The 27,855-nt window shown below is 44.4% G+C and overlaps 3 protein-coding genes across 4 annotated transcripts in view; 1 reads left to right on the forward strand and 2 right to left on the reverse strand.

The window, feature by feature from the left end:
* The window catches only part of LOC142803980 (clustered mitochondria protein homolog), a 133,057-nt gene extending 127,396 nt beyond the window's left edge, over nucleotides 1–5,661 (reverse strand). The window contains exon 1 of the mRNA XM_075890379.1: nucleotides 5,489–5,661. Within this exon, the coding sequence (XP_075746494.1) occupies nucleotides 5,489–5,612 (124 nt within the window). The 5' untranslated portion in view covers nucleotides 5,613–5,661. The remainder of the gene's footprint in view (nucleotides 1–5,488) is intronic.
* A 571-nt stretch (nucleotides 5,662–6,232) lies between these two features.
* On the reverse strand, nucleotides 6,233–7,725 carry LOC142803410 (uncharacterized). Its single transcript, XM_075888531.1, has one exon. It carries the CDS (start codon nucleotides 7,609–7,611, stop codon nucleotides 6,991–6,993), a length of 621 nt encoding a protein of 206 aa, XP_075744646.1. The 5' UTR covers nucleotides 7,612–7,725; the 3' UTR covers nucleotides 6,233–6,990.
* A 461-nt stretch (nucleotides 7,726–8,186) lies between these two features.
* Nucleotides 8,187–27,855, forward strand: part of LOC119169955 (uncharacterized) — a 51,460-nt gene continuing 31,791 nt past the window's right edge. The window contains exons 1-4 of one of the 2 annotated variants that reach the window (XM_075890381.1): nucleotides 8,187–8,425; nucleotides 14,186–14,488; nucleotides 24,239–24,414; nucleotides 26,901–27,090. In XM_075890381.1, coding sequence (XP_075746496.1) covers nucleotides 14,329–14,488; nucleotides 24,239–24,414; nucleotides 26,901–27,090 — 526 coding nt within the window. In that variant the 5' untranslated portion in view covers nucleotides 8,187–8,425; nucleotides 14,186–14,328. The remainder of the gene's footprint in view (nucleotides 8,426–14,185; nucleotides 14,489–24,238; nucleotides 24,415–26,900; nucleotides 27,091–27,855) is intronic. The other variant, XM_037420957.2, reaches the window with a different exon arrangement.

Consider the following 27,855-nt stretch of genomic DNA (forward strand, 5'->3'; position numbering starts at 1 on the left):
TCCATCGAAAATGCCGCAGCAGCCGGAATGCAATCCCGGGACCTGTGGTTCAGCAGCCGAGTACCTTGGCCACTTGACCATGAGACATGGTTACAGTGCCAGAGTTAAACAGCCAATGAACAGACCAGAGCTTCTGATTGGTGCGCGGCATGTTCCACGAAGTGCCTGTTACTGCTGTCTAAAGATTAAAAAAACATGAACCTAAACCACATAGGAATTCTATGGCCCAATCATTCTCTTTTTATGCTTTTTGTTAGTGGTTTAAACAGTTTGCTGCCACTGTTATCACTGTGATTGCTCAATCAGAAGTGGTAAATGGTAAGAAAGGAATAGAACTGAGCAAACCAAATCACTAAGCCCTACTGGCCATATATGGAAAATGAACATATGGACCTATCAACACAGAATGGAGGATATGCTACAGGCACAAAGTCAAGATTTTGAGGCTTTCAAGGACAAATAGGTGACCCTGTTATGGATACAAATTTCAACACAGTAGCTTGTTACTGCTGATACAAAACAAACTATAGTTCTCCATTACTGCAAAAATAAGAGTAAAAATTAACTAAACACAAACATCATAATTTATTTCAACCTAGATGACAAAGACTCATCCCCATAGTTATTTAATTATTTCTATTTACTTTTACTTCATCTATGAATTATTATTTCTCAAATTTAATTCTTCGTAGCTCCTACCTCATACCTTACTGCAGCCTCTCGGTAGCTGTAACACAGTAACACTGCCGTCAGTGTATAAAAAGTAACAGTGCATTAGCTCTAGTGGTTCAAAAAAGTAAATATATTGATAAAACACAATAATGACTAGCTACAGCTTATCACTGGCTGGAGTCGGCAGTAACCCTGAGCATTTCACATTCGTGCTGGTAATGATGCAATAAAAATTCGAGCAGGATCATGGCGTTATTACCGGAAATTTTGTATAAAGAAAGTGACTACGTTTGCTTGGTTTTGGACTATTGGGTGTGAGGACGTACCGTGGCCCCACCATGCGAAGGCGTCTTAGTGACCTATGCGGTTGGATTGCTCTGCGGCTCTCTCACGCGCAACCTGCCGCTGCCTTCACGTTTCCTCTTTTTCTTTTTATTTTCTTGTTGTACTTCACTGAATGAAATCAGTCAAATACTGCTGTAGCTTCTTCCTTGACTGTATGAAGGGCTAAATAATTGCCCTGGAAAAGTTTTACGCTTCTCACAATGCCTGAATGCCGGTGTCATCTGCTATAGCCCCCTGAATGAAAACCATGGGGGCAGAGCACGCCGCCTCAGCAAAACGTGGCAACTCATTACGTGTCAAATTGCAGTACCGAATGGGCACTAATGGTGAAGGAACTTATCTTTGCTGCGACCATTGCGCACAACCACGCAGTTTAATTCATTGTAGCTTTGCATCTAAAGAGAACCGTGGTTGTCAAGCAAGCACAAATTACATTTTTGTTTTGAACACACAGCCATAAGAAGCACAGCCCAAGCAGATTCGGCACTTTGTGGGAAGCAACACAGCATTTGTGCAGCGGCTTGCAGCTGCAACCTTTCTGTTATGATTGCACGCTAACGTGATAATACCCCAAGTGCTTGCCTCATTCAAAGCTGTAACTTTTCTCTGTGGCACGCTTCGAATATTTATTAAAAGAAATTTCTATGGTAGTCACACGTTGCACATTCGACCTACATCGAGCCACACATGGGTGAAAATTATGAATGATTGGTTAATTTCCAGAGCTTCTATAAAGGGGTAAATCATGATAAATAAAAATGCGATCAGCCAGCCGTATCAGTTTGCGCCCTTGAATGTGCAAACTGCGAGGTCTTGCGTACTGCAATCAAAACGGCAATTTCATGCTTCAGTAAAGGTGCCAATGTCAATTTTTTTCTTTTTTTTTTCAGCTTGATTCATAAGCTGTGTTATATTTCCCAAAAACTCTAAGAAGATGAATCAGTTCTCGAAGCTGACCATGTTTTCACTGGTAGATTAAAACAACATTGAGAGAAAGTGACAGTGGCTATGGGCCCATTCTATAGACAGAATCTATAACCAAGGAATTAAACCTGTGAGCCGAAGTCACGGACGACAGGGGCGTTGGCAGAAAGTTTTTTTCGGAGGGGTACCACCTAGATTAGAGTTGGGCCCGAGCAGGTAGAGGTGGTAGACCATTATTTTATACACATATATGCCATGTTAATTATTTTTTTCTTGGCGGAAGGGGGGCACGGGCTTGGTGTGCCAGCCCCTGGCTACGCCACTGGCGGATAGAAGCCCGTGTGGTCGGGTACACACACGGGCACCCGGCTGGTAGCGTAGACTGTGGTAAAGGTTACCTCGGCAAGAGAATTAAGCTTTCGCAAAGACTGAAGCGGCACATGTATGATGTAAGAAGGAAGGTTTTGTCCAACGCGCTGGCCGAACCCACAAAAGCAACTGGTCATGAAATAGACCGAAATAGGGTGAAAATAACGAAAAGTAAAGGGAAATGAATTCGACTGCCGGGCTACCTTGACTTTCTGACAATTCAGACGGCGCACATTCTTTAGTGCAATAACAGCAACTTCCCCCACATGTACGCTCCTATAGCCTATTTTAAAATATAAATAATTGGACCATTTGTACATTCATTTTCCGTTGTGAATGAGGCTCCCGTGCAGAAACTGAAAAGATCTGCTTTTATGCGAACATTCATAGCCTGTGCTCAGTTTAATCCTTTGGGCTCGAAATAACCGCAACAAAGAAAGAGCTATGTGACAGTGGCACTGCCAGTGGCGGTGACAGTAGCATCGCATACGCAGTGAACTGTGGTACGTCGCCGATAACTTGTACTGCAACTTCTGGCATTGTGTAGTCTGCAGAAGTATGCGCACCTTACGTCAGAGCAATACAACGCTGTTCATAAAATGCAAACACCGCAAAGTCACGGTTAGAAACAACGCATTCAACCGCCAGCTTTCCTTCGCCAGAGCGAGGCGAGATCTCGTGATCCAAACCTGTGCGTCACCGCGATTGCAGCGCCCGCTTCTCCAGGGGTGGGCCTCGCGCTGGTACGTTACCAACAACCTGACCAGGCAAATTGTGGCCAACCATAAACAGTGTTAACCTTATCGCTCCAAAATATTTCTCAAGTAGTTCAGCTGTGTTAATGAATGACACTGTGTACACTAAAGAAAGAATAACATGTGCCCTTTTTTCTTAAACACTCTCCTTCGTTGTTGGAGTGCTTTCTTTTTTTGCTACGTTTAAATGAAGAGTTGTCTGAGCAGTTGCGATGAGCTTATGCATCTGTTAGGTTTTTTGAATGAACCAAAGTTGAGAAATTTCAAAGGGCCATTTTTTTGTTCTTGTTAGTCACGAACATAACGAAAACTAAGTCTCTCTCAAGCCGAGGAAAGTACAGGGCACGCTACTTGTGTTTCAAAGCAATAATGCCGAGGTAGATGTGAAGAACTTAAAGCGGACAAAAAGCCGCCCGCTGTAATTTCTTTACATTTATGCCAAAATAACAACAACACCGTAAAAACAGTACAAATAACTTGCCCTATAACTTCCTACGCTTCAGTATATGTTGGTTGAAATTAACGTTAGGTTCTTCAACACTTAATCATAACCTAGCTACTGTATTATTGACAAAGTACAAACGCAATCGGGGTTATGGTGCCTCAAATTACGACCCACTCTCGGTAACGATCCATCCGTGCCACCTGGCTGGTGTATGAGAGAGGGAACTAAACAAAATATGAAAGGGTGCCCCCCGCCACGAGACTCTGGGTGTGCCACAAGAGATGACGTCGTTTGTAGCGAGTTAACGACTTGCCTACCACGCCCGTTCGTAATTACTATCCGAGAAATAACCTTTGCTTCCGCGTTGCGCGTCAGACAGTTGATACACCACGCACGAATCTCAGTTTATTTTTCAAAAACAGCAATGTGGACCTCGGAACGAAACATGACCGCCGAATCGGACTACGACAAGTTCCGCGCAGCCGCCCGCATATTCCGAGGGGCGAAGCAGCTAGCTGTGCATCCGAAGATCACGCGCGTCAGCGTTGCGACGCAGGGCGGCCTTCGGACACCATCACGTAATCGTCGGCAAATCGCGCCGTGCGAATGCCCCGAGGTTATTTTTTAGTCGTGCGTCTTTTTCGCACCGCTCCGCGCAACCCTTAGCCGCGTCTTCGCTCACGCGTACCCAGACCCTCCTGTCGCGTCGGATATTAGTTAGTCTCTTCATGCTAGTCTCCCTTTCACTGAGTCTCTTATCGTATAACACGTCTGTCGCGGGATAACGTCCACGCCGCGGGCGAGATAAGGAGGAAACCACCGGCGCGCACGTCGTAATTACGTGCGAACAGCTACAGCAGTAGCCGGTCATTTCATCTTCCGCAAAAAATAAAAGCTCGGACACGAGGCACCACCATCGCATTTGTAAACGTGCGCATTTGCAACTTCAATCAAAAGAGGGTGAAATCGATCGCAAAGCGAAAGTTATCGCTTTCTGTTTCTCAACTTTTCCTTTTTCTTCTCTCTCTCTCTGCAGACATTCAACGTTCGAAAGCGGCAATTATTTATTTTAATACCCGAGCACGCGCCACATTGGGGTGTTCACTCGTAAATTACGCCTGTCGGGAAAAAAAAATCTTTACAGATGTTCATGTGCGTCTTTCGAATGAACAAATGTTGTTGTTAGTGGTTCATGAGGAAAATGAAGAAGGCACCTAATTTCTGTCTGCCTACAGGCGACACGGCGCAGTGCCAACAAATGTAAAGGCGAGGTATTACTCGCGGCGCATCTTCCCGTCCTGTTCGGGATGAAAAAGCAGAAGATCACGATTCACTCCAATCACGCACGCTAAACCCCGGCGCGAATGGAAAGGAGAAGGCGGCATGGAACAGCTGAGCGAAGAAAAAAAAAAGCATGACCAGGGGGAGAGGAGTCCCCCAAAACTTGGCTCCTCCTCGCAACCTTTTAAAAAGCACAAAAACAAAAATCACGCTTCTTCCACCGCGTTTCTTTTTCGAGGCCCTCCTCATTTTTGAGAAAGGTGCACGCATGCTACAGGCGTGGTAAAATATACTGCCAGAAGAGCGCCTCTTCGCTGTGTTGCACGCACGATCGAAACCCGAAAAATCACGAGGTTCAAAACGAAAGCCGCCGCAGGTCTCAACATGCCTAGGCCTAACCTCCGGAGGAAAAGGTCAAATAAAGGTAGCGAGTCGTACCTCGAAAGACTTTTTACGATTGCGTGCTCGTTAATACTCGATGACCGTACATGGGGCGTAAAGAGCCCACTGTGGTTCCATTGCCTCCTCATCGAAGCCTTCTCCTTCATTTTCTCGGCCGGAGAAGCGTCGAAAATAGCGAAATGTGCGCGGCCGCACCACGACGGAGATCCCATGTGAGCGCTGAGCGGCCCGATACGAGCTCGGGATGCGATTGCCACACTTGGGGCGAGGAAGAGAACGGTCCAGGGAGGCTTACCAGAGGCGCTGTCGCATCCGGCATGAACGCACAAGTCTACTCCATTCACCGTGGTCTCCTGCAGAGCTGGGCCGGGCAGTAATTTGGCCGAATGCTCATTTTCGAGAGTCCCTACGAGAGTCATTTCGTCTGCACTGGGACCACCGCTCGCACGTGGAAAGCCTCGCAGACGGAGCCGCTGGGCACTTTCGACCGCAGCGCCACTTCGTAAACGCTGCGCAATTTCTTCTTTTCTTTCTTGAAAAACAAAAAAAGGGGGAGCTGAAGCGAGAACGACATAAAGTTTTAGACGCCCTTGTGCAAGATTGGCTGTCTGTTCAAATCAAGTTATTGCTGAGCAATTATTTATTTTGTTCAAAGCACCAGGGGAGGAGCAGTTGCGTATCGTCGTCGTCTGTTTAGGCGGTAGCAGACGACAGACTCGGTTAACCCTCAATCGAGTTTTTTCTTAACACGGCAGCTAATATTCATTTCAGTTCACACTGAATAACGTGACACACCACACGAAATGCTCCGTGACTGGTGTCGATTCACATCTGCGCGCACCGCGATGCAGACGCAATAAAATTGACGTTCTATGCTTGCTCCTTTGGTTTACAACGCTTTGCGACAAACGAACTCGGCTTTTTCCTTTTCAACAAAATCGACCAACTGTCGCACGAAATTTCCGATTCGCAGGTGTGAATGAGCCCTTATATGTCGTTTTCGAACGAATGTCGCGCAAGAGACGCACCCTTCACACACTTCGCCACTCCACTCTGTTTATTACAACGCGTTCAAACTTGCACGATTGACATTGCTCTGCATATCACTCGTATATTTGTGTGAGGAAAAAAAATGGTGTGGAGCAGACCGAGAGATCACGTTGATATTGCATTTCATAATGCGTTCATAAATATATTAAAATCACCGGGTTTCTATAAAATTAACTACGTACACGAGACCAGACAAAGATGCACGAGTAAAAACGTGCTCAATACACAATACGGTATACGCAGCGCGAAAGCCTAAAAAGTACCACAGCGGGAAAAGTCACAAAAAAGCCTGCTGCACACAGAATCTAGGAAAAGCGACAACTCTTTTGACCAACAGGGCGGCTATTGATAAAACTATTAGTTGCCACTAGCCAGAATAAGTGCAATAAAACCCACAAATTTGTATAAAGTGTTTCACCCCATTCATGCATATTTACAGTTCAGTTAGATGCGTATACTACGGGTATTTGACACGACCAGGAACAGGCGCCTTTCTTTGCCGCGCTTTGGAATGTCTACGCGCATATTATATCCACACACGTCCAGTTAAATTCAGAAGATTGTGCCGCATCACGCACAGAAAGAGAGTACCGCCTCTGTAAAAATACAAGCGATGATTATGAGGGGCCGCGCGCGCTTCCCCACAACGCCCCAACACTGGATGAGCGCGTGGCGATCAGTCTCACAGTATTTTAAGGACTACAATAAATAAAGTATATTTAGTCCATCATTAAGTGCGAGCGTCGGCTATCCGGCCACCTCAGATGGCGGCGTCGTGCTGCTGCCGTCCGTCTGAGTGGCCAGGCTGAGTCTTTGCGGCGGCGGAGGATCGAGACCAACCACTTCCTCGTGACGCTCGGCCGGATGGTGCGGGTCTCCACCGTTCGTCTCGAAGCTTCTTTTAAAGGCGCTCTGATGGTTCGCGAAGCAAGTGGGATCCGTGAGTTGACGCAGAGGAAGCAGCGGCAACGGGCCGTTCGCAGCCGATTGCTCGGTCCCACCACTAGCCGCAGCAGCGGCAGTCGCGAAAGACGGAGGGTTGTGTTGATGCGCCGAGAGTCTTTCGTCCGGCCGCTCGAGCTTGACCTGAACGGTCGGCTTGGCCGCTCCGCCGTAGAAGGCGGTGTAAGTGTTCACGGTGGTATCGTCATCGCCCGAAGTGGTGCGCGGCCGGCCAGACCGGGGCCGCACGTTCAGGTGGCCCTCGCTCTCCCAGCGCTGCACCCACAGGTTGACGGCCGTCCACGACAGGTGAAGACGGCGCGCGATCTCGCTCTTGTTCTTCACGCCTGCCTCCCAGAGCTCGATGATCTGCCATTTCACGACGTCGCCGGTTTCGCGGCGTCCTCTGGGTTTTCCCCTAGGCATGCCTAGCCGCGCTGCGTTTCCCTCAACAACACCGTTGCATAGCCCCTTTCATCGCGGAGACCGGATAAAAACCTCGGTTAGGCTTAGCCAGCGCCCCGACGGGGGAAGCTGACGATTCCGACGACGCGCGACTGCTCCCTGGCGTGCGGCGCTCGCGTGCGGCACAGCCAAAAGCCGGAGACTTAGTCATATCTGGCCAAGTTTAAGACAACGCGAGCCGAAGTGATTATCCCTTCTCTATGATCTCTTTCTTTCCTCCGTGATCTCAACCCATGGAGGAAGGAAAACATTATTCCTTCCTCCATGTCCCAATCACAAAACATGGCAGCTATGACGCATTTCAGCAGTTGCAGAAGGGAAGTTTTCAAGCTTGGTGACACTATTCCTTGAACTACACGAAAAGAAACAACCTTAGACTTCCAACTGAGCACAATAAACCAACAAAAAATTAATTAAAGTAAAAATATGTTTTAAAAATGTTTAAATATTGTTCAAGTTGTTGTGTGTACAGTGTACAGTTACAATAAGAAATTTTTGCTGATGCCTGTTTTAACCCACAGGGGGCGAGACAGCGTGTCGTTCTCCATGATGTCGTCTGTCATAATGTTGCCCCAGAGTTCGATAGAACGGCGAGATGTGATTGTTTTGTCGCGAAGCGTGGCCGTTCGTCATTGAACAGCGACATCGTGGACGCGGGCCACTCCGTCGTCGCAGTGCTTTAACACGCCGCACAGCGGACTGTAAAGGTACGAGACCAGCGTCCGGAACCGCTTGCCAAGCTCCGCCACGATCCACGTCGCCCAGCCGCTGTGAGGTGCGGCTCGCGGCGATCTGCCGTGGAATAGAGCGCGCTTTGCGGTTCCTATTCGGGGAAATACGCGCGACGGATGGCTAGTTCCGGCACGAGAAAGATGTGGCAGTCATTCTATTTTCGTCGCACGCAGAGGCGCACTCTTTTCGCGATGTCAGCGAGCTTTGCCGCAGTGCTATTTTCGAGGACACTTTCGCATCTTGATGAATGACAAAAAAAAAAAAAAGAAAAGAAACCTCATGCATACCCCCGCACCGAGCAGATGAAGTCGTTGTGTGGTACCTTCGCGTACGTTTGCAATTAATTTTAGCCCTAAGGTGTTCCGTTACGTCCGCAGTTTCGCGGGGGTAGCTGACATAGCCCTCGCTAGAAACTTCGGCCTTGACTGAAAACGAACAGGTTGGACGTGATCGCGCTGCTCGCGGCATTTAGAATGATTACCGTGATTGAGAAATTGGTTTCTCGTACATGCCACGCTCTATTTTAATTGTGTACACGCTTGGGCACGACGGAACTAGACTCTACTGAACAGCGCATACATGTGAACCAGTATTCATTTGTGTGTGTTCAGGTGTGTTTGTAACTGCATGTGTGTTTGTGTGTGTGTAACTGTGTTTGAACTTGTTGAACAATTGTGCTAAGCACTGCCATTTTAAAGCGTGAAGCCCGCTTCTTGAGATTTCTTTTTTTTTGTGTGTGATGCTGCCTCTAGACCTTTATCAGTCGTAGAGAGCAGCGCGAAAAAACGGAGTAAAAAAAAAAAAAGATCACACTCAGTGCAGTGACATTATTCATTCGGTCTATGTTCAATCGATCTATTTATTCTACAGTAATTAAACCATATTTTGACATATAGGGGGAGCTTATTAGTTAATCTGAGCACTTCTGGACTTGTTGCCATTGATTTTTATCGGAAATTCGTCTGAAGTAGCTTCGTTTTTGTTTTCTATCTGCATTCAAGTTTCACATATTTTGCGTTCAATTACAAACTCTGCTGCAACTTTTTTTAGATAGGGCATGCACATTGAATGAATGATGTTCTTCGCACAAGATTTTTTTTGTCTGCTCTGTCATTCTAGCAGCCTAATTACTTTTCAACACCTTGAACTGCACACAACTCTATAGCTGAATTACTGTCAGCATTACTAACCTAAGTGATTAAAATGCGGCAGTTGTCATTGCCATCTCAATCTAGTCTTTGTACCCTGCATAAATCATGCAGTTTGTGACATTTTTCTTTGTGTCACAACATTAACATCACAGAAGCATTGACGGTTTGTGTCCCAACTTTTCAATGCTTTGTGTAGAGCTCTAATTGTAACATGCAGAGTTTTTCAAACTTTCCTAAGTAGCGAGTCACCATACTCTTCCGTATTTATAAATATGTGCAGTGGAGCCCCTGCATCTTTCAAAACTTGTCGGCATTGCTTGGAAATAGAAAATACATTTTCTTTCTTCTGTGAAAATTAGTTACCAGAATACCCCATACCCAAAACGGTCAGTTACCTCCAGTAATTTAACCATTCTGAAGCTTTGCACGAATTATGGATCATTTACATTCACACATACCGCATCACATCTTTGGAACAAACTACCAATAGACCTAACAAAATGCCAGTCGTTTACCTGTTTTAAAGTTCAATTACATTGTTTCATGCTCCCTTCACTTGTTTGAATTCTACCACCATTATATCTCCGTCATACTGGTTTCTTGCACGCTCTAGTGTTTGTATAACTGGATATGTCATAAGGGCCCTCTTCACAACTCCTCTATGAGTTATGGGGCCCTGCCTTTATAAGAAAACTGATGTACATACCTCCTCGTGAATAATAAATGAATTCATTAAATAAGCATAAAACAATTGGCCTCATGAAACCGCGATTTTAAGTGATCCAAATAAATTTTTGTTTATAAAAAACAAACAAATACATAAACATGTTCATTATGTGTGTCCTAGTTCTTTATGAAAATTGCCAAGGGTGTGAATTTTCAATTATTTAGAAAGTCGAACTTACGACTTTGTCAGTCCTGCTTGTGTCTTCTCAACAATCATCCTTCACTGTGCTTATCTGTGTCGTAAACCTCAAAAGTTCACCAACTAGCCAAACCATAGTCAGTAAAGGGACACTAAAGGCAAATATTAAGTCGGTGTTGATTGTTGAAATGGCAGTCCAGAAACCTCGTGGTGCTACTTCTGTGCCAAGGAAGGGCTTATTCTGAAATAAAACTGCGATCTAGCAGTCCGCATCACGTTAGCGCACTTCAAATCACCCGCCTGAAGGGGTCTCTTTTGCGTCACTGTTGCTGCTATGCCTAGCATTGCCCGCCTTTGCTGCACAGCCACTGACACTAGTAGCAGCAAAGTGAAAGTGGCGGGAGCCACAGCAGCAACGGCCACTCAACAATTTTCTGCTTGCTTGGTTCAACTGGGCCTTGCTAGATGGCACCATCTGTCAAGCCTAGCCAGGCAAAAACTAGCCTAAAAACTAGCCATCGAGTTTCCTACTTTCAGATAGTGGCAAAATATGCCTTTGTACCATGCTTCAGATCACTTTTAAGAACTCAAGGCTGCCATAATTAACTTGAAATGCCTCCCTCCAGCTATGATATGTCTGATACAGGTTGCGTTGCTTAGACCATTAAATCACATGATTTGATTTGAAGGAAGGGTGAGCCAGTCATCGTTCAATATGAATTGGCCTCAATCTTTTTTTTTTCATTTTGAGTAAATGGTAGTAGAAAATGTGCTGCTACAATATCATCACATTCCATAATTATGTTATTTTTATAAGGTTCTGATCTTGCAGTCTTGGACACATCACATGCCTGTAAGTGCTCAGTATGTTCCAAGCTTCCAACGCTTCATTCACTTATATGGTGCTGTCATATTTTCTCTTAGATAGCATTATAGGAAACTTTGATGCAAGGCAGCTAGGATGCTCATGGTCCAAAAGTGTACTTTTAATCACAACTGCATCCCTATATGAGATTGAAAGCATGCCAAGTTTGACAGCTTGCACAAGAGAAAAGGTCAAAAGTGCGAATGTGCATTCAGATGACATATACGCTCATGTTGCTGAGCAAATGTACTTATTGTGTGTGTAAGCATTGTATCCTATATTATTATTATTAAACATGGTTTCCCTGTCTATAATCAATACAATTAATTATTTCCTGTGTTTACCTGCCCTGGTGGCTCAGCTGATAAGGTGGGGGATAACTAATTTCGAAGAGGCTAATTCGATTCCTGCTCATGGCAGCCGTAATTTTACGAGGGCAATGTGCGAGAGCACCCATGTAGGTACATTTTGGCGCTCCGTAAAGAATTCCAAGTGGTCAAAATTGATCTGAGATCTGCTACTACAGCGGGTCCCATAATTGTTGTGTGACTTTGGCGCATCAATTCATAGATATTTTTACTAATAATTGCCTGTATTTTTATGGAAAGTTATGTAATGGATATCACCACTACTGTAACAAAAACGGTACCAGCCAACCACCTTTTCATCAAATCAAGACTAAGGTCGAAAACATTCCTAAGTGTTCAACAATTTACTTATTATCTTAGTGTACGAAGCGGTTCTTCTCTTTGCAAGCTTCACAGGATCTACTTTTTAAACATATCAAAAAGTTCATGGGAATGCACCACATCACCTTTAATTCTATAGAATTGAACTTGTGAGAACATGCCTTATCGGTTTTGAAGATATGCTGAGGACTCTTAATTCTAAAGCACGAATATTTAATCAACTAGCATGTTATAAATGGACATGTACATACTATTAGCAGCTGCAGAATTTCATAAATTTAGAGCCCTGTGTTGCTTCAACTCTCATGAATTTTTTTTTTCCTTGCATGAGCTCAGAAGTTGAGAAATGTTCACAAAATAACATGACCCTGTCTCGTCTTTTCGCTTGTTTTTTTAAATAATGGATCTTTGTTGGAACATATTTATGCTAAAAAAAAGAAAGCCTAAAATTATGGGCGTCAGCAAGGGGCGTATAGAAGAGGGGCACTTTCTTCTACCAAAGGTACACCAGCGGTTCCCCTCTTTCCCCCAGCTGTGATGCTACACATGTTTGCAACCGTGAAAACAAAATCCCGCTGACACCTTAGGCAAAAATTTATGGAATAAAGGAGGAGGCTTTATTTAAACTTTTCATTGTTTTTCAAAAGTTCTGGGCAATCGATTTTAAAACATACAGTGTGAGGTTTACCATACGTAATCTGGCAAGATGTAGAAATAGTATTCTGCTATTCTGTAAGCTGTTTCTGCCGAGACATATAAAGTTTAAAGATGTCAGTGAAATTAACTAAAAGGAGTCGCTATAGTTCACGAAGTGTTTTTGTGTGTGGGTATTGTTTTATTATACTGTTATAACATTAGTTAGTCAATACTAGCCAATTATTTGTTAGTGCTGTTTTCTCTGTAAATATGGTACCTGTACAGATTATCATGTGCTTCTTTTAAAAAAATAATTAATGTGGTGTATAATTCACCTTGGTTATTATTTTCTTGAATAATTAGTGTCTTGAATAATAAGACATTGTTCAGAAACTGACCAAAAGTTGCTACTGAAACCCTATTTTACCCTCTATAGAATGCTCTACATTACGCAGTTCTTATGCACGGTTCAGGAGTTGGCCACTCATTTGTGGATAGGACTCCTATAGAACTCACATCAACAGTACTAATAACATTTTGTAAGCCTTAAGCCAATTAATCAGATTTATTTGCTTTGAGGGCATTTAATAGATGTGGTTTATAGCATTCTGGTACCTGCCTGTTATGCAGAGTTAGAGCTGCAATCGTTGTGCTTCATTCTTTTTAAATCAATGGATTTATAAAGCACATCATTATATCTAATCTGCCAAGTGACTGTAATTGCGAGAGAGTATCTTGAGGCGGGAGGGTTGCATTCCGCCGGGAATGCTTGTGCTAATTTTTTAAAAGCTGTGATTGTTGTACTAACTTGCTACCACTGTCACTGGCAGGAACACTGTTTATATTGTCACTTAGCTTCCATGAGAAATGATGCCTAAAACATAAATTTTTCGTCGTGCTTTTGGCATCAGGTGTTCATGCAGGCTTTCTTTGTTCATTGCAATGTTGCTACTTTCATTGATCATTGTTTTGAAACATGGCAGCTTTTTAGACCTTTGGAGCATAATTGCTGTAGAATTACTGCAATTAGTTGGAGTTACCAAAAGGGCAATACTTTTGTTGAAAAATTACTAATTTTTTCATTCTCAAATTATCTGAAGAGAGGAGAAAGAAGTTAAGCAGCAGAGAGTGAACGAGTTAGTGCAACATACTTGCGTTGCACTTGTTGGGGGTTTTTGTCATCTTGACATTTATTGTACTGCCTTTCAATTAAGGATGAAGTTTAGGCAAGTCCACATACTGACCACCATTGCCTCATTGTTTGAAGCAGAGTGCTAGAAGAAATCTTTCTCGAAGTTTTAGACATTTATAACAATGGCCACTCTTATGGCAAACAAGGTTAACTTTTATGGCATTGCAAAAAAGAAGTGAACAAGAAGTTCTTGAGAGCACGCCAGTGTCTGCCACAAGAGCTTGCTGTTATCAAAGAAAACAATTTGAAAAAAAAAGAGAATAACTGAATCAGCTCTTATTTGTGCTTCCAGTACCATCCACATTTTCTCACAGGCACAAGAACGTTGTTTTAGCTGCACATGCCCCAGCTCATAGTCTGTGCTGTGCCAACAACCTTGAAAATATTGTTCATTTTTCCATGCAGATTTCAACATACTCGCATCAAATCAGGAAGCGGGGTATTTATTGTGTAATGGACCGCTTGGTCACGGAGTGAACTAGCTCGCTCGACTGTGGGGACATTGGTCGTCCCACTGGATCTGGCTTGGCTTGGCTGGACCCAAAGCCATGGCCTACCTCGAACTCAACGTGGAGCAGGTGAACAAGGCGGCTGAGCTGCTCCCTTACGATGCCCAGGACATTGACCCTTTGGCTAGTGTAGTCGATCCACGGCTTGACATCCGTTCTTCCAAGTCTGCCACAGCTGGCTCTACTATGCCATTCCTGGGTATGTTACACCAATCCCCGTCTGTTTTCTTGAAGTATGCTTGCTTTTAAAGCAACGCTTGTATTAAATAACACATGAAGCTTGTGATGGCACGCAGCCAAAGAATTATAACTGATACTAAATAACTTTTCATTGCGAGGCTGGCATTTGAACCCAGGTCATCCCCAGCTTGAAGGCAAGTGCCTGGAACACTAGGCCACACACGCATGTTTTGCTGATGTGAACTAAGCAGAACTAATTAAATGCATTTCAATGACAATAAAAAATAATTTGGAAGCATTACATTTGCTATGAGCGTTTCATTGAAATGTTTTGTGTTGGCAGACTGAAAGTGATCAGCAGAGCACTGTATAAGATCAATATGAGAAATCTCACATTTGAGGAAAATTCTGACTTGTAGAAAATTGGATCCCTAAACCGCGTTACCATATTGTGGGAGGATTTTTTGGCTGGGCGTTTCTACAGGCTGACAGACGCTAGAAGGAACACGAAAGACGCCACACTAATCTTTAATGTTGCTAACCTTTTAGATCAGATAATGCTCGGTGTTTTGTGAAATCTTGAAATACATAAGCCAAGGAAAAAAGGCATTTTCTACATTAGTATATGAATGCTGTATGCCATTATACTTGAGGTGGTTTCTTAGGCTGGAGCTGTTATTTGACAACAAAGCAGTTTCACATTTTTCAAGTGATCTTTATGCATTACTAATTCTCAATGTTAAACATGGTTTCACTTGAAATGCTGCTGTTGCGACAGTAGCCTGTGTCTCCAGTCATGTATTTTGAAGGCAGTAGTACTGTTTTACCCAGCACTGAAATACATTTCCGTCTATCATTTTGTTGCAGCATATATCTGACATTAATTACACACTTCAATAGTCATATTTTCGATACCTAATGACTTCACACCATTCATAACGACTTTTTTTGGACCTGTTGGCAGTGAACTTCTACCTACTAATTTTCATTGACTGTGCAATCAAATGCACCACATCATTTCTTGATGCTCTTTAGCAATCTCAGGCCCTTTTGAGAAGAAAAACAACAACAAAGAATGCAGATAGTTCGCATCATTATTTTTATTGTAAGGTGAAGTGGTCTTGATGCATACCATGACCTTATAGCCGTTTCTATATTGCATGAAATTTGATAAACTAGTGTGTATTCTATTCTAACAAGTGATCCTTTTCAACAAATTACCTGTAAAATGTAGTGCGAAACTGTTAACTGCAAATGAAAAGGTTAAAAAAAAAGGCAACAGAAAATTAGCCAAAAAGACAAAAAGCAACACGCAAATCTGCAAAGCCTCATTGCTAATGCACGTGCAAGTGCGCAAAACGAGTGGATGCGAAGCTTATAAAAACTGCAAAAGCGAAATTGACGCTAACAAAAAAATACTGGTTCTGAATTGTTTTCAATATTTAGTTTTCTCCGAGCGTTCAGCTCAAAGTAGGTGGTCATGCCTGACACAGCGTAACTTTGGGAAAACCCGCTGCCACGCAGGCTTCCTTTAGTGCAGACCTAATTCTTTGCTAGCACTTGTGTGAATAGAGAAGGCATATGCACCCTGCTCATTCAGGCATGATTTAAGAGCTGTTAATAGACCAGCAAAGCACAGTAAATTCAGTGCAACTGTGGGCATGTACACTTTGCATCATTTACATGGTTGGTTCTTGGCTATTCATCTAAACAAGTTGTTGCTTGCTGCCTGAATTCTGCAGAAAGTGTTTAAATTTAGAATAGTGTCTTTATACAGTTAAGTACAATTGTGTTGCTTAAAAATACATATGAAAAACGCCAGGCCTGCATGGTTCGCGCACCGCAGGCACAGCGAAAGCTAGAAGAGTGGCCTTTCAGAGACTTTTCTAGACACTCTTTGGGTAACTGCTACAAGCACACTTGCCGGGTACCCATTGCACCAAGAAAATAATAATTTTTGTGTAGTAGGCCAGCATTTACTATGCTAACCTTGGTCATTCTTCGGAGAAGTGTGGTATCTGCTGCACACTTGCTAGGACTTTTGTTAAATTTTTTTATGCAGTGGCTGGTGATGATGAAGAATTATGCCTGAAGTGGGTATGGGCCACAGTTAATAGGTGATCAAGAACTAGTTTTCTGATGGGTTGAAGCATTGGACGACCCACTTGTTATGGAATTCACATTGCGTGATGCCTGCTTGTTCCTTTGGTGTTCTAAAACGCTTCATTACTCGTATTAACGCAATTCTTTTCCTCATGTCAAGTTTGCCCAAGGCCAGTTTAGAAACCATTTCCAAGCACCGTCGTCACTCAATAATAAAATACTGGGCTGGCATGCAGTAGGCCAGGGTTTGAATTCCATTGTGTTTTGGGTGTTCTTTACTTACTGAGTTTTTTTTCTTATTTCTTGCTTTTTTCTTATTTCTTGCGACACTGGTTACGAACACCAGCGGCGGCAGACCATTACGACGCCGCCCGTGACCCGTGTTCTGAACTCATAACAGCTTTTGCTGTAAAATCGAATGAATTAAACTGGCCCTAAGAAGCAGCAGTGCCATTAGACATGTGGCCTATTTTTTTATTTGGGACAGGATGCGTAGTGCTAATGTTTGTTAGTGATGGCTGTTAAAATTAAGATTTTTAAAGACATTACTCGTTATTTTGAAGACATAGCACTTGATTCTATTGATTGTTTCAGATGAGTGGATAACTTGCAGCAGTAGCGGCACTGATCAATATGCCACCCTTTGCTTCAGAACTGTGGACTCAGCTCTTAGCAGAAAGAAGGTGTCCCAGGTCCCGTTAATTCGGGAGGCGATCGCTGGGCTAATTCCAAGGGCCGAAGTACCGGCCCCCCCGAACCGCACCACGAACGCGTGGACAATTTAGAAGTGGTCCTTTTCGGCGCGCCAGCGGACGCCGGCTGTGGCCCAAAGAACAAGTCAGAGCCGAGAGTTGATAAACAAACAAAATTATATTCTCAATAATGGCAGATCGAAAACAATACACAAGAATGCACACTCCACAATAGTTGCATACAATATGTCACCAATCAAATAACGTACTACACAGTACAATCAGCTGCACTCGAAACAACGGACACAGACAACAATAGGCACTACAATGCAGTCGCATGCATCGAACAACCAAGACACTTAAAGACTAAAGAGTTCGAAAACTTATTCAGTCCGAAGTTCTTGGGACAAAAGTCTGGATGATACTCTTCCGAGAATCACTCACTCAAAGTCCAGCATTGTTGTTGTTCCGCTGCCGTCGAAGTTTCTCTTCCAGGAAACCTCGCGTCTTCAATTGGCCACTCTCTAAGCTTCAAACTTCTTCGCCGGAAACACGTCGGCTTCGCACACGCAGCTGTTGCCACGCTTTTTCGCTCGATAGCGGTAAACACACACTCTTGCCTGTAGCTCGAGTCGTCACCCCTTAGGTGGAAATCATCTTATTCTCCTGCTTTGTCTCTACGGACAAAACCTTCGCCGACTACACGGCGGAATCCCTACGCGCTCTGGCGCTAACTTCAGTCTTCTCCTGCTCTCTCGTCTTGGCTGCTCGATTAAATACCTTCCGCGCGAGATTCCAGAAGGTTCTCGTCATTTCGTCGGCGTGATACGCAGCGAAGGCTGGGAAGAAAGCGCGAGACTGTACGTGGGCCGTCCCCGACAGATGACTCAACCCGGCATAACACGCCCCTTTCCATCTAGAAATTTCGAGTGCTTGCTCGGCCGCCGATGTGGGGTGAGGAGGTTCGTCGGCGAAGCCACGCTTCCGAGGGGAGAGAGTCGCGCTCCCGGGGAGCTTGTTTTCTTTTTTTTTCTTTTTCTTTTGACCTCGCGGCGTCACTCCGGCGTTTCGTCACGAGAATTTGGCGGTGTGCCCTTTTTGAGCGCTCGTTCTGTGACACTGCCCCCCACTTTAAGAATATTATCTCATAATATTCAAAACCACACAAACGAGCGCGAACAGTCACCACACACTCTGAAAGACTGTAACATAGTCCGTCGATCATGACACGTCATATTCACAATAGATCACTCGATACAATTGTATATTGTAATTCAATCTCACAACACATGAAATATAACCACAGGTACATGACTACAACACTTCATCACACATTCCAAACAATACAAATGTACAAAGTTCTGTCTTTACAACAATTATACAACACTATACATCACATCACAGCACAAACACTTCGACACTTGTGACACAGGATAACACAACATTAACACAACATATGGCACTCAGCACTGCCAAACACATTCTGATTCGACCTCAGCACTTATTCTGTGTACTTTGAGTGGCGCCTGCGCCCTTTCTTGCGGTGCTCGCTCGATCTCTTCTTGTGTTTTCACGTTCTTTTTCGGCGAGCCCTTTCCAACGATGATATCTGAGGCGGCGTCTCAGCCATCGTTGTCACTTCCGACACCGTTAACGGGTCATAACGTTCAACGGGTCCTGTCTGTTTATTTACCAGCTTGTTCATGTCACGGCATTGGGCCTGGCTGGCCGACTCCGTCACCTTTACACTGTCGGTCGGTTAGGGTCGTGCCGACGTACGTCCAGCTGCCCAGCACGTGAACTCATTCAACTCGATCATCTTCTCATTCGCTGTCTCTTGCGCCGCGGCTTCACCTTGGGCTCGAGTGAGGTCCGTCACGGGATGCTCCTCCACTGTATCTCGCGGTCGCTGGGTTGGCGAAAGCTCTATCTTCGGGTCTTCCCCCAAACATTCTGGATCATTCGGCCCTCGCGCCCTGTCGATGTTTCCGATGACGAGGTCGTACAGGGGGGTCGTCATGCATAGAGCCGTAACCTTCCCGCTGAAGTACGGGGTTTCAATCTCAATCTCTGCTTCGGGAAACATCCGAACCGTACGGTCAATTAGGCAAACCGGTTTCGTTCTGCCTGTCAACTCACTTCCCCGTACCAAATTTCTCCGCACGATGACAGTGGAGCTGCCGGTATGTCTTAACACCGTAACCTTCTTGTCCGCAACTTTTCCAGGCAGCGTTGGCATTCCCTTCTTAACACCGGTTGGCTGTTTTGTCATTACGGCACCCACAATAGGAATTTTCTCCCAATTTTTCAACTCTACGAATCCATCAGTGACGGCATTATTACCGGATTTCGGTGCCGCTTGCACACAGGATACCTGGTGAGTTTGACTCGCTCCGTTTCGACATGCGTCTGCTTTGTGCCCAGTCTGACCACACTTAAAACATTTTACTATCGTAGGGCTCGTAAAGTTAGTACGACAGTTGCTCGCGCGATGACCCACTCGGTTACACAGAAAACATCGCGGAACACTCTCCGGTGCACGCTTCTTTTGTTCGGGTGCCGAATTTTTCGAATCTTCGGGACACTCTTCTTGACTTTGGCCAAATTAGTGCCACCTTGCGCTTCCAAGAATTGATCCGCTAATTCAAGCATGTCTTCAAGTGACTTAGCTCTCCTCTCTTTCAAGTACAGCGACAAGCTTGGGTGGCAACTAGTAAGGAATTGTTCTCTAATTAGGAGCTCTCTAAGCTCATCGTACTCCTGTGCTGTCCCTGAAAGTTCAATCCATCTGTCGAAATAATGGCAAAGTCGGGTGGCATACTGCGTCGCCGTCTCACCATCAGCTGGCTTTCCTGTCCGAAATCTGTCCCGGAATCCTTCCACAGTAAATCTAAATCGCTTCAGCCAAGCAGCTTTCACCTTTGCATAGTTGGCTGCATCGGTCGGCGTCAGCCTGCTGTACACACTGAGCGCTTCACCAGTCAAGCAGGTACTCATAGCAGTTGCCCATTGATGTTCCGGCCAATTCTGGCTCCTTGCAATCGTCTCAAATCGGTGAAGGTACGCGTCAAGGTCGTCCTTCCTTTCATCAAACGCTACGAGCAGCTTGCTTGGGTTCAAGCGGAAGCCATGATCTTCCCGTTCGCTGCTTCCAACTCTAGCTTGGACGGGAGTTTCACTTCGCTGTTGCAAACGGAGCCGCTCGAGTTCTATCTCGTGCTGTCGCTGCCGTTCCCTTTTCTTTCTTTCTTCTTTCTTCCTTTCAGCTGCCAGCTTTTCTCTCTCCAACTCCAACTTCAATTGTTGCTCTCTTTCTTCCTTCGCCCTTTCAGCAGCCAGCCTTTCTCTCCCCAACTCAGCTGCTTTTTCTTCCTTGGCTCTCTCAGCTGCCAACCTCTCTCTCTCCAACTCAGCTTCTTTTTCCGCTTTGGCTCTTTTGACCGCCAACCTTTCTTTTTCTAGCTCAGCTGCCTTTTCTTTTTTGGCCCTCTCTTTTTCTTCGTTTTCCTTCTGGGTGACCCACTTCCGTAGCTCGGCGGCGCCAGAAAGACTCATCTTCTCACCAAGGGCGACTAACTTTTCGAGATTCATTGTGTCTCGCTAATAAAACCTTGCCGTGTGTAAAAAGTATCTGCCTAAATCAGTCTATCGGAACACTCCCCTGCACTCGTTAACGAGAACACTGAACAACACACAAAATCGTTCCGATAGCAGTATCAACAACTCGAGGCTCGTTCTCACTACTTTGGACACACTGTGCACCAAAAGGTCCTGTCGCGGGTGCCAGATTAATTGTCACAGGTCCCGTTAATTCGGGAGGCGATCGCCGGGCTAATTCCAAGGGCCGAAGTACCGGCCCCCCCGAACCGCACCACGAACACGTGGACAATTTAGAAGTGGTCCTTTTCGGCGCGCCAGCGGACGCCGGCTGTGGCCCAAAGAACAAGTCAGAGCCGAGAGTTGATAAACAAACAAAATTATATTCTCAATAATGGCAGATCGAAAACAATACACAAGAATGCACACTCCACAATAGTTGCATACAATATGTCACCAATCAAACAACGTACTACACAGTACAATCAGCCACACTCGAAACAACGGACACAGACAACAATACGCTCTACAATGCAGTCGCATGCATCGAACAACCAAGACACTTAAAGACTAAAGAGTTCGAAAACTTATTCAGTCCGAAGTTCTTGGGACAAAAGTCTGGATGATACTCTTCCGAGAATCACTCACTCAAAGTCCAGCGTTGTTGTCGTTCCGCTGCCGCTGAAGTTTCTCTTCCAGGAAACCTCGCCGAAGTTTCTCTTCCAGGAAACCTCACCGAAGTTTCTCTTCCAGGAAACCTCGCGTCTTCAATTGGCCACTCTCCAAGCTTCAAACTTCTTCGCCGGAAACACGTCGGCTTCGCACACGCAGCTGTTGCCACGCGTCTTCGCTCGATAGCGGTAAACACACACTCTTGCCTGTAGCTCGAGTCGTCACCCCTCAGGTGGAAATCATCTTCTTCTACTGCTTTGTCTCTACGGACAAAACCTTCGCCGACTACACGGCGGAATCCCTACGCGCTCTGGCGCTAACTTCCGTCTTCTCCTGCTCTCTCGTCTCGGCTGCTCGATTAAATACCTTCCGCGCTAGATTCCAGAAGGTTCTCGTCATTTCGTCGGCGCGATACGCAGCGAAGGCTGGGAAGAAAGCGCGAGACTGTACGTGGGCCGTCCCCGACAGATGACTCAACCCGGCATAACACGCCCCTTTCCATCTAGAAATTTCGAGGGCTTGCTCGGCCGCCGATGTGGGGTGAGGAGGTTCGTCGGCGAAGCCACGCTTCCGAGGGGAGAGAGTCGCGCTCCCGGGGGGGGGGGGGGGGGGGGGGGGGGGAGCTTGTTTTCTTCTTTTTTTCTTTTTTTTGACCTCGCGGCGTCACTCCGGCGTTTCGTCGCGAGAATTTGGCGGCGCCCCCTTTTTGAGCGCTCGTTCTGTGACAGAAGGCCATGCTGGTGCAGTGCAGAACACTTGTTTTCAGTTAGAATAATTGCATCTAATACTGTGTATCAGCAGAACTATCAAAATCTATGCTTACTTTTTGCTCTTGTTTTAGTTTGCTTTTGCCCTTGCTTTTATCATAGCTGCGTGCTACATGGGACTGGATAAACAAAACATTGTTTCGCTAAATTCACTCTGTTTTGACTGATCTTCGCAGTAAATGCCATATTTTCATTCCATGCCACACACTTTCAAATAAATTGGTCAATCTTTGAATCTATAAATCCTATTTTATAATTGAATATTTTATTTTTGTTACACCAAGCTTTGTGAAACTAATGTCTGATTTGTTTGCTGTGGATCATCAACAAATAAATCTTTAACAATAAATGATAACCTCTCATTCTTTAGTGTAACAGTTATCTCTAGTTTTTAACATTGCCTGCTTGTAGGCAGGACAGAAACACCTTGCCTGTCGCCAAAGTTTTCTTGTTCACAGCAGGTTCCTCATCCAAATTGATTGAGGTTGTTTCTACTGTAGTTTTTTTTAATATATCGTACATGTTCTTGCAGCTTTCTAACTTCGGAACTTTGGTTGGAAGTATGAAAGAAGTCCTGCAGAGCTTTAGTGTCTTTTGCTGTAGTACAAGCTGTAGCTATTAGATACCTGAAACCTTGAATTTTCGCACTCATTCTAATAGCAGTAATAAATAGTTACATGGAAATCAACAAAAAAAAACCTCTGTATACCAGATATCTGTCTTCTACACTTTGAATGGATAGCCAGTGTACAGGTCGGCGATTCTCAGGGCCAATCAAAATTGAGCTTCTGCTTCGAACAAGTTTCTAAAACTGTTTTTATACATTTGAGAACTGCTGTTCACAGCTTCACATTCTTTTAAATTTGGGTCTGCCAAAGAGCGATTTATGTACTTTAACTGCTAACATTGTAAATAGGTAATGTTTGTAGACTGTGTATCAAATAATTATCGTCACCTATGAAAATCATTACATAAGGATGACTGTCCTAATGGTTTGTTCCTTTTTCATCAAGATCATGTGTTACTTGTGTAAACTTTTTTTGTGTGTCATTAGTCTGGTCAGAGAGTACTCTGTTGGTGTAATTGAAAAGATTTGCTTATTATGAATGACAGCTGTCGGGAATGTGCTGCTGGTGAAGTAGAGAAACTGTCGCATCTCATAGGTCCTGAACCTTATGGAAGTTAGCCAGAAAATATATGTGTTAATGCCTTGGCACGTGGTAATACTCTCAAATCTCATTATAACAAAGTTGTATCTTACACAAAAGTTTCTTGTAGTATTCATAAATTCATTATAAAGGTATATTACTAGCACTGTATATATTGCCAGACTATGCTTCATTTACTTCGTTATAACAAATATTTCCTTATATCTGAGTTCGTTATGTTGAGGTTTGAGCGTAATGGCAAATCAATCAAGGATGGGGTGAGCTGGTGCTGTGCATATGTGCTTCATTCCATTGTCCCATCTTCCCACGCTGTTTTCACTCTCAATAAAGTAGGTATTCTGAAGGCATGTAGTGTCTCCAGTTGCAGGCACTAACCATTACTCATTTTATGTACTAGTTAAAATAATTCTGCAGCATTGGACCCAAATGGTTCTGTGTTCAGTATTTCTGATTTAAATGGCTCTTAGATCTCACCAGGTCGTGTAAGGTTCATAATTTTCATGTACCATCGATCTGGCGTATCACTTGGTGATTGTGACAAAAAGCAAGGCACCTAGCATGGTGTTATCGTGGTTTGATTGTTGTTGGAAAAGCAGAAAACATCTCGTTATAGTTCCTGCCTTGCTTACAGTAATGGTGCATGAATTCGTGCTTATGTTTTGGGGACCATGAACTAACACGGGCTTTTTCGGCTTTTTATCTCCTCACCCTCTCCTCTCACTCTCTTCTGTCCCTGCAATCGTGTCTCCGCTTATTTCGTCCGTCCCAGCCGAGTCTGAGCAGAGCCGACGTTCCAGCGTGGTCAGCTCGGTGGGAAGTCCGGCGGGTGAGGCCCAGGCACCACCTGGGCCCCCGACAGGTGCCGCAGGCATGGCCACCAATGGAACCGAGCAACGGCCAGCAGCTGCACCCGATGACCCGGTCTATCCAAACATCTCTCCGCGGGTGGGCACTTGCACTACTAACGGCATGCTCTTGCATGTTTTGAAGCACAGTAGAAGTGTTCGATAACCACTCTTGAATTATTTGAAAGAAAACGGTTGTGGGGGATTTGCATCGAGTCAGTCTGGTCGCAACTAGCTTCTCATACAGGCTTGCTTCCCTTCACCACACCTACCTTGGACCTCTTGTCTGGTGCGGTGGGGTAGCTGTTACGGTGCTTATCTGTGAAACTGAAAAGTGTGCGGGTTCGGCCCCAGCCGTGGCAGTCACGTTTCAATGGAGGCAAACTGCTAGAGGCCTGTGTGCTGTGCAATCTCAGCGCATTTTAAAGAACACAAGATCGCCCAAATTTCCAGATCCCTTCACTATGGTATCCCTCATTATATCGTGGTTATGCCATATGAAACCCCAGATATTATTACCTTGGACCTCCAAGGTAAGGCCTCACCAGTGCTCTTAGTCAGCGAGTGCAAACTACCAAATTTACAGTCTAGTGTTTAGTCGACATGAATCCATTTGTAGCTGCTTTACAGCTCTTTGAAAGCTCAGAGACAATCTTGCAAGAAGCCGAGCCATGTCCTTACACCTCTTAGAATTGCAGTCACCATCATATATCTTCACTGAATAAATAGTGAAGGTGCCGTAGGTACCGATCTGCAAATAATTTAGGTGCCTTAAAAATGTGTTAGTAACCATATTGAATTTCTAGTCTTTGGCTTGTCTTATCCAAGTTAGGGTGCAACTACAACTCACCTGCTAGAACTTGAAACTCTTGATCACAATTGCTCGTAAATTAGTATTTCTTGCTCTTGAACTCTTTGAAAACTTCAACTACTCATACCTAATGGTAAAAAAAAAAGAACAGTGGACACCATGAACAGAAAAAGACATGCGAGCCCTCGTATGCTTTTTTGTGTTCATCTGTGATTGATGTGCTGCTTTTGTGATGGTGAACAACCGACTAGCCTGAATTACGGCCCTTGTGTACTAGCTGACACGTGAGCTAATGGGAATATCCAATGGCATAATATTTCATAGAATATTGGATCATGTAGAACAGCGCTAGCTCATTCAGGTGGCTAAAGTTACAGTGGATGCCACTTTTAATGCAGGAATCGAGTTGTTTCTGGCAGTATCGTAATGTAAATTTTTTTTTAATTTGCTTGAAATACCGTAAGGGGTCATGCTCGGAGCTTTAGTTTAGTACTAAAGCTGCGAGGAACAATTCAGTTTTTTTGGTTGAATTTTTTAGACAGACATGGCATAATGTAGCACTTTGTAGCTGGCACCACTGTGAGTTCCTCTCAACGTGTTACTGTGAGGAGAACAAAAACGAGCATTGCTTTCATTTCAACAAATAGTGATCTTTATATATTGACATTTGCTCTTGCCATGTGTGTCCCAACTCAAGGTTGTGAAAAAAAAAAGACAATATATAGGCAAAAACAGCATTACGTCAACTGAACTATTGATATTGCAACGACTCAAATGGGAAAGGGGACTCCTAATGAGTGTTAAACTAAAAATATTTTGGCATCTTTTATCAATTTTATGAAAGAAGTCACAAGAAACTAAGTACTTATTGCGGTGGCAATGGATTAAGCAGCTATTCAAATCTGAATGTGCAATCTTATTGGGCCTATATAGTGCAGTAAGGGTTTCTTTGCAAATTAAATTAATGACCAGTGTGTCACACAAGTGCAGGAGAACGGGAACACCCATTGCTCGATAACTGAGAACAACTGGGTTTCAGAGGGCCGAAATGTTTAACTGTAAACGGAGGTGGTCAGAGGCATTATGTTGCTTTTCGCTTGTTTGAGATATTGCGAGCTATCATGTCAAGCACACAGTCCAAGAGCCCACGTAGTGACTAGCCCTTTGGAAGTGCCGCTGATTACGCACTTGCGAGATAGAATGCATGCTGCGTTTTTAAGTTGTCGCTGCACAGAATTACATTGCGATGCTCCCATCTGAGCTCACTACTGAAGGAATTCCACACTTCAGCCCTGCATCCACCCTCCTACTGGGTGTGTTTACACTTCTCTTTGCGTTTGCTCATCTTGTCTCTTCATCATAATGATGTGCTTGCCTCAATCCTTGCTGTAATCATTGTCATCATCATCAGCCTGATTGCCATGACCACTGCAAGGCAAAGGCTTGTCTCATGCTTCTCTAATGTGTGTTTGTTGTGGTCCAGTTGCCTCCCAGAATTCTTAATCTCATCTGCCCACCTAATCATCCTTGTGCCCCCTCCTAAACAATGTGTGAAAACAGCATGCACGTTTTCCTTTGATGTTTAAATGCACCTGTCCCTGTGAATACCTTGTGTGGAGCGTTGTGGCAACTTCTTTTATGGCAACGCTCCACAGAAAAAATAATCTATCATGAAATAGTAATTCCTTGGTTTGCTTTCGAGCTTCTTTCTGTATTTGATTAGTTTGTATTTGCAATAATTATATCCATTATATTCATTCATTCAACATTTTCAGGTGGCGGAGTATGTGGCGACTGAGAATCCGACACTGTGCACCCAGGTGGCTGAGTGCATAGAGAAGCACACGCTGGTTCATTCGCCACGCCGAGCGCAGGCCGCTGCGGCCAGCTCAGTGGCGCCTCGTTCACCGCTCAAGTGCATGGCCCAGGCAGCCGATGCCCTCTCTGTCCAGCAGTCCACCATTGGTAAAAAGTAGAGCTGTGTGAATAATATGTTTTGAGTGCAAATAATATAGAATGTTTTCACACTACTTCTCGAAGTTTTTAAAATTTTTCTAAGTGAAATTACCGAAATAGACGTTCCAGAGGAACCTTAAGCATATTCTTATGCAGCTTCCGAGGCTAGACCCTTCGTTGCGGCACAGGTAGTTTGGGGAAACGTTCCCGCGTGATATTGTGCGAGTGACACTAAGGGTGACGTTTGCTTCCTCCAAGTGAACTTTTAGGTTGGCTCGTGTGACAGGGTTATTATCAAGCCCCATGAAGCTCTTGGGGCACACGTTTAGTGCATGTGTTGGTCTTTGCTGGTGGCCATGTGGCTGTTGCTAAAGGTTCAGCTCGTTTTCTTTATTCCCTTCACGAGGTGCACTTCATAAATACCAGACTAACAAGGAAAGAAGACCCAAATCTTGTGGCTGCCTCGTCAGTAAGATCTAAGTAACTCGCATAGCCCTGCACAAGCAAAGCAATAAGAAGGCACATTCTTTATTTTTGTCTTTGTTCTAGCAGTGCATGGAGTTGTGTACTTTGTGTGCAATTGCTTCTTTTCCATAACTCATAGTGCTGCGCATTGTAAATATTGGAAATTCAAAACGAACCGGTATGGACGACAGTTCATTTCAGCTTTTCTATTAGCCAGTTGTGTTTGTTTGTATCAATTTCTAAACTCATATAAAAAACGCCATAGTAAATTGCTGTAGTAAGCATTCATGTCCTCTCTGTCTCGTTTTG

This window comes from Rhipicephalus microplus, chromosome 3 (assembly GCF_043290135.1).
Source record: "Rhipicephalus microplus isolate Deutch F79 chromosome 3, USDA_Rmic, whole genome shotgun sequence".
Lineage (NCBI taxonomy): Eukaryota > Metazoa > Arthropoda > Arachnida > Ixodida > Ixodidae > Rhipicephalus > Rhipicephalus microplus.